The following is a 12175-nucleotide window of genomic DNA, read 5'->3' on the forward strand; positions in this document are numbered from 1 at the left end:
AAGTTTCTTTTATGAATGTGGGTGCCCTTGCATAGATGTTCAGTATTGAGAGTTCTTCTTGGTAGATTTTACTTTTGATGAGTATGATGTGTTCTTCCTTATCCTTTTTGATAACTTTGGTCGAAAGTCGCTTTTATTCGATATTAGAATGGCTACTCCAGCTTGTTTCTTGGGACCATTTGTAAGCCCCTGTCTTAAATAAGCACAAATAATCTTCCAGCAGAAATGTGTTCTCTTGATACCTTTCTGAGGCTTTCTTATATAACCAGGGACTAAGAGGAACTTTCTTTGGTTTTATCATTGTGTTTATGACCTAGCAGGCAGGACTAGTAAATTCCATCCTATAATCTGTTAAATTAGAGAAATTAGAACAGCAAGTGTGTTCTTGAGGTCAGAAAATTCCTAGGTTTTGGATGATGCCTGTATTTTTCCCCCTAGAGGCATTTACATTTGTCATGAATAAAACAATATTTATCAGTATTGACACTATTTTGCATAATGAAAATTTTACACCAATTTACCCTTCTTGATTTATAATAAATGTCTAAAACTGAAACACATCATGGAACAGATAAGTATTTTAGGGTTGCATTGAAACCTAGCCTCCATTTATAATACATTTGTTTGAGACAGTGTTCAAATGTGTGGACCACAGTGGAGAACAGATGGGACTAGCAGAAGTCTGAGTGTGTCTGGAGGTCACACTTTGGTTTGGCTTCTTTTTATTTGGGGGAGACTTGATAATGCATAGGATAACTAACTACACACCAGAATGTAGAGTGGACGACATTCGCTTTATTTACCTATGCTTCTAGATATTTGAGAGTGGATGTCCTAAAGGACATTAGATTGCATGTGTTTTGAGGGTAGTAGACATCTAGTGAAAGTAGTAAGGAGAAGAATGCCAGGGTATAGCAGAGAAGACATAGAACAGCCAGCTCACCTGCAACGAAACCAGCTGCTGCGTATGCTGGGTTTGGTAAGTGTGAAAATCAAGCCAAAGGTACTTTGGTAAATTTGGTGAGTTTTAGTATAGATTGGGTGTCATTTAGAAGGAATTTGCATAGAAAAACTTGAATAAGTCGGAATTTAGAGATTGGAGAGGAAGGCTTCTGGGGAAATGAATTATCTTGACACGGCAGTGGAAGGAAGAGTGGAGGAACTGAGCCGTGACAGCACATGGAGAAGGCATCTTCAGTGGAGCTGGGCCGTGAGGTGCTGTTAACTAGGTAAGATGAATGAACTGCTGGGATTGGCAACTCAGCGTTCATTAGTGGGCACTACGACGGTTTAAATGGATGGCTTACATCCAAATTGAAAGCCTGGTAAAGTGAGGCCTAAAGCTGAGAGAGAACCTGGCACACAGCACAGAATATTCTTCCAAGTAAGCTCTTGCTCCTGGGTCAAGGAGATTGCAGAAAGTGAGGCAGGCTTGGACGTCGGGCTTGGAAATTAAAGATCAGCTAGTACCTGGAGGGTGAAAGAAGGAGAAAGGGAGAACAGGACCGGCTTGCTTCTCGGAGCTTTGGAGGAGACGACATCAGAGCTGCAAATGTGAAAGGGGAAGTCGAGACGAGAGTTTGGGGCTAGGACTGACTGAGACATGGCGTCCATTTCTTGTTAGAGGTAGATAGGCGACCGAATGTGGAAATGAAGTGGGAAGCGTGCATGTGGGAGGACAGAGCACATGCGCTGTCTCAGATCTTGTTTCTGAAGTTGAAGGGTCCGACTTTGCTGGAGAAGGGCAAGTGGACCTGCTGACGGAATGTAAGACTTGGATTACTGCTCTGAAGATTGCGAGAGGAAGCTCCTAGGGATGAGGGAAGAGAATTATTTTAGGAAGTGTGGTGCTATAAACTGAAGTTTTGTCCAGCTGAAAGGAAATGGACAGTGATCAACACGGGTTACCTTTATGATGAGAAATAACAGCTGTCAATTCAGATTTAGGACAGTGGGGTTTTTAATTAAACGCAGTGCTTATTTTTGTTTCATTTCACACTATTCCAGCATCAGATCTTCTGTGTGGCAGAAGATGCATTGGACTCAAAGCTTAGGTTATTGGCATTTTGACTCTTCCTGCCAGGCTGAGGACTACCCTACTGTTTTCCCGGATGGTCCTTACTGAACAAGTTAACATCACCCATGCCTATCTCACAAGGCAGTAGGAATCTATTTTAAAATGAGACATTTTAAGAGAAGATACTGAAAACTCAGTACTATATAAATGTTATAAATCCTGTTTCATTAATATGTGAGTTACCTGTGTTAGAAATAGAGTATCTTGCAGCTGATGAACATTTCTAGAGACTATTCCCTTTTTTTCCCACATGTGGTCTTTAATAATTATCAGTATATTTTGTTAGCTATATGTTAGATTTAGCCTGCCTTAGGGCACTAATCCTATATTTTGTTTAACTCTTACACTATGTGCCCTGTAGGCTTCCATGAATACTTCTTAATTGACTGACACAATACACTGGCACTTTCCTCTAAGCAATTTACCCAGAATTCAGAATAATAGTAGGTCATGTTCAGTTTCAGGTGTGTGTGTGTGTGTGTGTGTGTGTGTGTGTGTGTGTGTGTGTGTGTATAATACGAGAAAATCAACTGCACAAGTGTCTTGCTTGCACTGTAACTGTGTAACCATGTAAGCTTTGAGCTATCTTATTGTAAAAAGAATCCAGGAACGGATTCTATAAACTCAGAGTACATTTGTCAAGAGCAAGACAGTAGGAATAATGTGTTCAGTCCTCAATCTGGATGTAGTGTGGCTATAAGGCTTTTCTTCCTTTAGGACTCGGTTTTGAAGCCCCATGTGATTATAGCAGGAGCAGCCACAGTAAGTTCCTGTCTGCATTCTAACAGACTGATCTTTGTTTCACTCTTAAAGACATGCCAAGAAAAAAGTTAATTTATACTAAATAGAAGTATTGATTGTTTTATATTTTCATTTCCATCTCGATTATAATTAACCTGAGTGATGAATTTTAATAAAAGGGCCTGAATGAACTAAGTAAATTGCATGTTAAATCTCAGTATTATTTTATATCTAGAATTATATTCTTGAGTGTTATACATTCAAAAACTATTTTATCATGCCTTTTTATAATTGTGAGTATGTGTTTCATTAAATAATTTGACTAAAGTTATTCTAGTATTAACTAAAATTAGAATTGTGTTAAAACTACCCTGGTACAATAGGTGCATTATATACATTTCTTTTCTGTGCTAAGGGCTGAATTTATTCTTAACCTTCACTGTTTCTTAGTGGTCCATCAAGATTCATAATGGGAGCGAGGAAGCACTATCTCAATATAAAATGAATATCACCTCCATAGCACCGCTCTTAGAAAAATTGGCCACGACTAGTGATGTTTATTGGGTCTTACAAGGTAAGGAATGAGGAATGAAAAAATGTCATCTTGTATAAATTTTAAGATAATAGGTTTTATTATACCACATTTCAAGACACAAAATTACTGCATTATGAGAATAAATTTTGAAACAGTGTTTGCAAGATTAGAATAAGCTAGAAGAACTTGCTTTCTTTTTTAAATTTAAGGAACAAACTAATAAATACAGGAAACATAAAATAGATAGAAAATATCCACCAAGCAGCAGAATGGCTTCAAACTACAGTGAAGAGATAAACCCTGGAGGAGGCAAGCACATTCTCTCGCCTCCGGCTGCTTCACTCTCTACAGAGTATATTCATTGTGCTCAGGGAAAGCAGTGAAGACAGATATTAACCACACTTTGTATAATATTGAAATCTTTAGAAATAAATATACTTGCAAATGACACCAATGTTTAAATCAACACCCATCTAGTTTATCCTGGGTATGAAAGTCGCATTAAATCAGCTCATTTCAGGAATTTATTGAATGCCCGCTATTGAAATCACCACACAATATGATGTGCCTTGGATATTTTAGCAATTCAATATGTTTGTCAAAAACTCTTAAAATTATTTCCAAGTTGGAAGGAATAAAACAGAGAGGGATAAATCTGTTGCACCATTCCTATCCTATTCAATTTGCAGACTTGTGGTTAACCTTTCTTTTAGAAAAAAAATACATATATATAATAGTTATATATATATATATATATATAAAATGGATATCTACTCATATAACAGATGATGAGAACAGGGAGACTTGGGTCCTGAGTGTTATGTCCAAATTATCTGAATACCCCTCCAGAACAGCACAGGGTCTCAGGAAAGCAGACTGCTTGTCGCTCCTTCTTAGACATTCTTCCACAGTCCTGTTGTAATTTGTTATAATCAGCATCAAGAATTTTAAATTCATGGGGCATGCTGCAACATGAAAATATTTCCCCTAACCAGTATACATGAGAAGGTGGTGAAAGTTCTTTAAATTTGAGGGAGACATTGGCTCATAAGTCAAATGTAAAATAGGAAACCATTGCCAACTTCATCCAGCTGTTTGTAGAGTATTTTATTCAATATCCGGCATCACCTCTAGTTTAAGAACAGACTATGAAATGTGGACTGACTAACATGTATGAGCATGCTTTTACCAGTAAGAAGCGTGGACCTTTATTCTAAGTGTATTTTCAATGTGCAGACCCAGTTTATGAGGATCTCTTAAGTGAAAATAGGAAAATGATTACCAATGAGAAGATAGATGCCTACAATGAGGCTGCAGTCAGCATCCTGAACAGCAGCACCAGGACCTCTAAGTCCAATGTGAAGATGTTCAGTGTTTCCAAACTCATTGCCCAAGAGACCATCATGGAGTCTTTGGATGGCTTACACCTTCCTGAATCGAGCAGAGAAACTGTAAGTGTTCTTAAGTGTCAGTGGGGACAGGCTGGATTCAGGTGCTAATTCAGGTGCCACCAGTCACAGACCCGGATGACAATCCTTTTGTCTCATTGCAATTCTAATTACTCATTCCCTCTAAATGTAGAAATAATATTGCTTTCTGTCACCTAACTGATGCTAGACTAAGAAATTTCTTATACTCCAAAACTCCATGTAACAGCAGCTGTGGTAGGAAAAATGAAACGTCATCTAAAGTGCCTGTCACCATTAAGAAGCCTCTAAGTTATTATTATGCCCAAAGGACCACTTTATGTTCTCCATCCTTTATTCAAGACACAACTACAGTGAAGAACACACACTGCAAGATTTAAAAAACAACAACAACAGGGCATTTTTATGTCCTTATGGTTCTTGCTCTGCAGTATCCAAGGCACAGATTAAGGTGACAGATGGACAAACTGTATGTTAAGTGTGAAAGAAAACTTCATAAGTAAACATGCTACATGCTAGAAGAAAATAATTAGAGGGCTTTTTAAAAACATGTCTTCACTTGAGAAAGAATTATATCAGTTTCCTTCTTCCCTGCAGCCCTTTCCAGGTTCCCATCCTCCAGCCCTTCCCACACACACCCCCCCCCACACACACATACTTTAAAGTTGATAGTCTCTTTTTCTTGCTGTTGTTATTGTTATCATTACTATTACTATTATATTATTATTATTATTATATAGAAATATATGGATGTATATGCACAAATATATAAATGTAAGCTGCTAAGTCTGTTTTTCTTGTTTGTTTCTGGGTACATGTGTATGGTTTCAGGGCTGGACAGCCAATGAGAGAGCTGATCCCTGGGAAAGACCTGCATCTCCTTCTCCCAGCAGTCACTAATTGTCTGTAGTTCTTTGTCTAGTTGTGGGGACTGCATGAGGTTCCCCTTCCACGTTAACATGCCCGTTGATATGGCCATTGTTCTAGGCTTGTTTATGCAGCCATTTCTAGACCAGTACTGCACAGCAGACTTCTTGCTATTATGTCTCTTAGAACCTTTCTACTCCTTCATCCACATTGTTCCCTTAGCCATAGATGTAGGGGCTGTGATGTCAATGTGTCCATTGCAGCTATACTTCCCCATGACCCATTCATCTCTGAATCATGTCCACTTGTAGATTTCTGTGATGGTTTCTGTTTGCTATAAAGAGACGCTTCGTTTAGGAAGGGTTACAGCTACATTTATCTGTGGGTTGCAGGGTAAGATTTAGAAGTCAGTAAGGAATTATGCTGGTCTTGCACAGGGGTGGTAGTAGATTCTTTTTTTAAGGTCCATGATCTCACTAGCTTGGAGAAACTGGCTAGGTTTCAGTCATGACTTCCCGTTTATTAAAGAAAGGGTTTTGCATTCAATTAGACAGTTGTTGACTACCATCAACATGTGAATGCCTCTTACACACCTTTACAGGCATCTTGTCTTGGCATGCTGGTCATTGTCCTAGATCATAGGTGTTATGGGTGTGTAGAACTAAGGACTATGTCCTAAGTGCATGGTGTCTTCAGCAATGGTCTTAACCCCCATTGAGCTTTTTAACTTTCTAAAAGAGCAGTGAATGGAGGGGAGGGGAGGGGAGGGGAGGGGAGGGGTGAATTAATCACATAAGTATCTTGCCATACTGTAACCATTCAAAATTTTTGACATTGAATGTTTGTTTATTGCATTGTAGCAAGATCCAGCAAGGAATTCTATAAACCTAAATGTGTTTGTAAGGAGGAACTTAAATTTTAAGGAAAAATGAAACTCATGTTACTTGTATTAACATGACCAGAAAATGGATGGATGTAGTATGGCTATAAAGTCTTTTCTTCCTTTAGGATTAGGTTGCAAAAAGGGTTCATGTAAAACATTTCTCTCCTACAGGAAAATGTCTTTGTATATATACCCCTGTTCTCTATATACATCTTGGGTTTTGAAGATTCCAGGACATAGTTAAGGACCCTGTCAGAACATCTGTAGATGAGAATTTGTAAGAATGTTGGCCCAAGAACTTCCTCAATCTGGGGACTACGATGACAGGATTTTCTCAGTAGTTGATTGAGTCCTTTGAAAACCAGTGGTCAAGTAATGCCACCAGCATTCAACAGATACCCAAATTGTAGTTTTCATAAGTCTAGAGTTTCCAAATCTTCCACTAGACAGAGTCTTGACAGCTTGCCTAAAATAAGTTCATTATGGTTAAACTATGCTGAGCACTCCAGATTTAATGTAACAACAGATATCTCAGTATTATACTCAGAAATTATCTATAAGCTATGAATTAAATAAAAGGTACATTATCAATATTGTTAGCTAAGAATTATTAATTTTTTCAGGGGTATCTGTATTGTAATATTTTGCTATGTAAAGACTGGGACTCCATCTTAACTATTACGGTTTTGGAAGTCTACTAATTAAAATTCTTCGGTCTTTGACATCTCTCAGGATTTCTTTTTTTAGTTGATCATTAGCAGCCATGAGCTTTTTACTATTTTTCGTTGTTGTCTCATTCTTTTCTAAAAGAACAGAAGAGCATCAGTGCATTCTAAGTAGGAAGGAGGTATCACTTTCCAGTTTGCCTTAGGTCACATTCTAAAATAAGCTTTTTGTGAGCAGCATCCAAGAAATTTGAGACACCCAAACTAGCTTTTACCACGTGCAGGGCTACCATCATTCACATGTGTGTCTGGGAAGTGGGTGCAGAATGTACAAGAGCGTTTGGTTCAGAGTCAAAATCTCAGCAGTAGTCACAGGAGAAAATGTGATGTGCACTGCAGCACTGACAAGACAATAACCAAGAACCTGTGTGTTTGCAGAGTGCAATGATTCTCATGAACGTGAACTGTAATAAAGTTGTGAAGCCTGTGGATGGTTCCTGTTGTCAGCCTCGGCCACCTCTCACTCTCATTCAGAAGCTAGCTGCTTGCTTTTTCACTCTATCCATTATTGGGTATTTCATTTTCTATGTAATTCATCGTAATGCTCACCGGAAGAATAAACCATGTACTGATTTGGAAAGTGGCGAGGAAAAGAAGAATATTATCAATACTCCTGTGTCTTCATCAGAAATACTTTTACAGTCTTTTTGCAAACTTGGCCTGATTATGGCTTATTTCTATATGTGTGACCGTGCAAACCTATTTATGAAGGAAAACAAATTTTATACACATTCATCATTCTTTATTCCAATTATCTACATCTTGGTTTTGGGAGTATTTTACAATGAAAACACAAAAGAGGTAAGATCATTTTTATTAGCTCATGGTATTCTATGAACTCCAAAATGTCCGTTCGAAAACTGTTGTCATGATCTATGTCAGAACTTACAAACTACAGGGGGATGAAGGGTTCTGAAGTTGTCCTCTACTTAGTAGACTCTTTAATCACCTCTTTTTAAAAAACAGTTAAATCATTCAACAGGTAAATAGATGGAATTATAGAATGACTTATGTTATTTCGCCTGCCTGAGGCTAGAGAAAACTGATTCTTTCAAGTACTAGATGCTATTCATTATCAGTTAAAATGTAAAAATATGATTATATTAAGACATGCTTCTATATGAGGAAAGTAGTTTATATTTATATGTTTATCAGACATTTGCACACAAATTAGAACTTATATAATGCTGTGGCTTCTACTTTTGATCCTCTGGGTTTCCTAATTTAGAAGTGGGCCCATCATTCATAATGATTTGAAGAACTTCTCTATAAGGGGATCTTATTTGAATTACCAAGCTCTTCTGCAAAAAAAGTACTCTTCTATGGATATGATTAATCAGTTCTTCATATCCTTTAAGAGTGTGCTAAGGAAATAAATTTTAATAATAGGACATTATCTGTCAAGGAAAATGTAAGAGGACTGTAAGATCTTTTTTTAACTCTGAAATTCTACCACTTTGTAAACAATTGTAGGATGCTCTTTTACACCTATAAATACATCTGTTGTGGTTTTAGTGTTGTTTGAAACAAAACAGAAGGATCACCTGAATTCCTCAAGCTCTCATTATAGTTGTCTTTCAAGTTTCTTTTACATTTAAAAAATTTCATTATATCTTTTAGCAAGAAATAAGGACAGTTTGCCCCAACCATGATTAAGACATTAGCTTTTGCATTAGCTTTAAATACTGTAAGAAAAATGATATATTCTTCGTATGTTTTGTCCAAATAACTACTTCATGGTAGATCTTAAAGCAGATCTTGGTTCCTTCATGCAGACTAAAGTGTTGAATAGAGAGCAAACTGATGAATGGAAAGGCTGGATGCAGCTTGTGATTTTGATCTATCACATCTCGGGAGCAAGCACAGTAAGTAGCACGTGGAATCTAAGTTCAAAGCATATAGGAAGCCATGTTGCTTAAGGTCCCCTTCTCACTTCCTACCCAACTGTTTGGCCTTCTCATCTTTCCCCAAGTCTTTCAAAAATCTACCATGTTAAAAGCAAAATCAATTTTCTTTGAAAGGAATGAGGTAATAATTGACTTTGTATTTCTTTGTCCTTAGTACTATAGCGATAGCCAATATCTTACATCATCTTGTTGAACAGCTAATGTAAAGTATCAGGGAGCTTTGTAAGTAGCAAAGGATTTAGAATAGGGTAGTTACTATCCAAAGAAATCACATGTATATTTTATTCTTCACTGTGTTTTAAGAACTTTGATTAAGTAGTTTTATATTTAATTTTTTTAAGATTTATTTTTAATCATGTCTAGTTGTGTGTCTGCTTTTGGGTATGTGCACATGAGTGTCAGCATCTGTGGAAGCCAGAGGTATTGGTTCCTCAGGAGCCAGAGTTAGAGACAGTTAGCAGCTGCCTGATATGGGTCCTGGGCACCAAACCCCCGTCCTCTGCAGGACAGCAAATGTTCGTGATCACTGAGTCGTCTCTCCAGCCCTTACTAGTTTTATATTTAAAAAACTTTAAAACTTGGAACTCTTTGACCTCATTTCTGCTTCTTCCCAGGAAACATAGTCTGGGTTTCCTTGGACATGGGAGAGTTAAGAAGATTCTAGTTGTCCTGTGTTTTAACATTCCAGCTGCCCTTCATGGAAAAAAGCGCCTCTGTGGGGGCTCTGGCAGCTGCTTTCCTAGTGGACAGTCATGCACACAGTTAGAAGCTCATTCATCTTTTGTGCAGTACCAAGCGGTCTGACTGTTGCATTGCTTACCCTAAGCTCATCTATACATATGTAGTATTTGACTGAATAAATTCAGATAAGAAGAAAGTACTTGGAGAATAACAGTTAGTAATATAAATATTAATATTACTGATTTTTTTTCTAAGAAAATTAAAACCATAGTCTTCCTTATTTTGTATTTTTGAAAGTTGTTGAACTTCTGAGTTTTATGGATGTTTTGCTTGAAGGCAGAGAGCAAAAGAATGAAAAAAGGAAATGTGCTCCTTTCTGAAATCCCACACCTCTGCCGTGTATCCTTGCAACAGCACTGAGACTCCTGTGGTCCCTGAGGCTGTAAGTTGAAGCTGCAGCAAGTGAGGCTGAGACAGTGAAGAAAACCCAGTCAGGGGAGATGGCTTAGGATTCATGGCATAAAACTCTAAATTCTCCAGGCAAGAAGAAGAGGTGAATGTTGGAGCCTGGAAATACCTTCAATGTGTGCATAAAGACTTAGTTAATGGGGGAGGGTGTTTTGTTTTAAGGATGTGCCATTTGGAGAGGTAATTAATTGCTGACATATTAAGTGGTGATATTTCTATCTAAGAAATTAGGTAGGAAAAAATTAATGGCAGAGTAAGTTCCTCAATTCAGTGATTCCAGAAAGGAATTACATGGTAAAAAGATGAAGGCAATTTGGCATTCCAGTATACTCATTTACCAACCCAGCATTTAATACATCTTCCTAGACTGCCTCCCAATACATTCTCATTTACAATAAAAAAACAACAACTCTCTTCTGAAAGGACATACTTTTCATTAGCAGATCATTTGTAATGATTAATTATGTGTCCCACTTCTGTTATACACATTTTGTCGTTAAAAATTACGTGTGTCCTCACTGAAAAAGCATTGTTCATGTAGGTTATATGTTATTTGGGGCTTTCATTCATGGGTAGTTGAGAAATTAACATTATTTAAAACTTGAATTGTCCAGTTGTAAATCAAATATGTCCGTGTATAGTTGTTCCATAGTTTTTATGCTATGAGGGAAAGTCTCGTAAAATCTCAGAGAATTATTAAATAGCCCAGGCTGATGGTACTTATTGGCATAAACATTCTTTTAAAATAAGGCTTATACCAAATGTGCTTAAAATGATGAGGGATGCAAGCTTGCATCTGCAGTAGACAATGATTTCGTGCTTCATTATGCTTTTAACTTTCTTTTTTAAGACTGTGAGGGTTTAGAAAATCAGCCTAGCTCTTTAATGGAGTTGAAAATTCAAATATAATTTCAACTCTAAAATTTTGTTGTAGTACAGATACAGGAAAGATAAGAGGGAACTATGTATTGAAAGACACTAAAGGGTTAGTAACATTCAAATGCAATGTGTGCTTCACTGTTTGCAGTGTCAGGGATCAGACTCACAGACTTACCCACTCTAGGCCAGTATTCACCACTAATCTACGTCTCCAGCCCTTCTTTCTCTGAAACAGTGTGCCTTGGTGGGGTCTCGAGCTCTCTCCATAGCACAGGCTGGCCCCAAATTCATTTTCCTCCTCCTCCTGCTTTTAGAATTACAGACATGAACCATCATGTTCAGCAGACAAAAATGTTCAGAGAAACTTAAATATGGATTATATACTAGAAACAATTCATATTATGCGTCTTGTCTAGTATAATGACAATGTGGCTTACAAGATCCATGGTAAATATTTAGGAGGTCACTTGTACTTCAAGTCTATTTGTATTCATTGTATTGTTTTTGAAACTTTTCTATTGGTTTGAAATATGGCACAGTCAAAAGTTAGGAGAAATATGTAAGATTTATAACTCTGTTAGGAACTTGGAAATTTTCTGTGATATAAATAAACATTCCCAACTCTGTAGTCCCAGCCTCAGTCTTGAAGGGGCTTGAACTTTTGCTTTATAGAGAGTGGTTAAAGTAACTGAGAATGGTTAACATAGGTTTGACATCTTTTTTCCAATACTTGCAGAGCTGTTAGGCGAAGAGAGATGCGCCTCAAATATGTGGTTCTGCAGCCAGACTTCACTGTTAGCCAAGTAGCCACTGACACTGTAGCTAGACAGAGCTGAAATGTGCTGTTTAGAATAGAGCGAATTAAGTATGATTAATTATAATCTTAGCCCCAAACTTTGTCTCTGTAACTCCTTTCATGGGTATTTTGTTCCCTATTCTAAGGAGGAATGAAGTATCCATCCATTGGTCTTCCCTCTTCTTGATT

The 12175-nt window shown here is 37.4% G+C and overlaps 1 protein-coding gene across 3 annotated transcripts in view; it reads left to right on the top strand.

The window, feature by feature from the left end:
- Casd1 (CAS1 domain containing 1) overlaps positions 1-12175 on the top strand; it is a 44776-nt gene that overhangs the window by 15457 nt on the left and 17144 nt on the right. For all 3 annotated transcript variants that reach the window (XM_021165227.2, XM_021165228.2, XM_029478611.1), the window contains 5 exons: positions 2795-2839; positions 3269-3392; positions 4590-4804; positions 7634-8056; positions 9031-9120. In XM_021165227.2, coding sequence (XP_021020886.1) covers positions 2795-2839; positions 3269-3392; positions 4590-4804; positions 7634-8056; positions 9031-9120 — 897 coding nt within the window. The remainder of the gene's footprint in view (positions 1-2794; positions 2840-3268; positions 3393-4589; positions 4805-7633; positions 8057-9030; positions 9121-12175) is intronic.

This window comes from Mus caroli, chromosome 6, assembly GCF_900094665.2.
Source record: "Mus caroli chromosome 6, CAROLI_EIJ_v1.1, whole genome shotgun sequence".
Classification (NCBI taxonomy): Eukaryota; Metazoa; Chordata; class Mammalia; order Rodentia; family Muridae; genus Mus; species Mus caroli.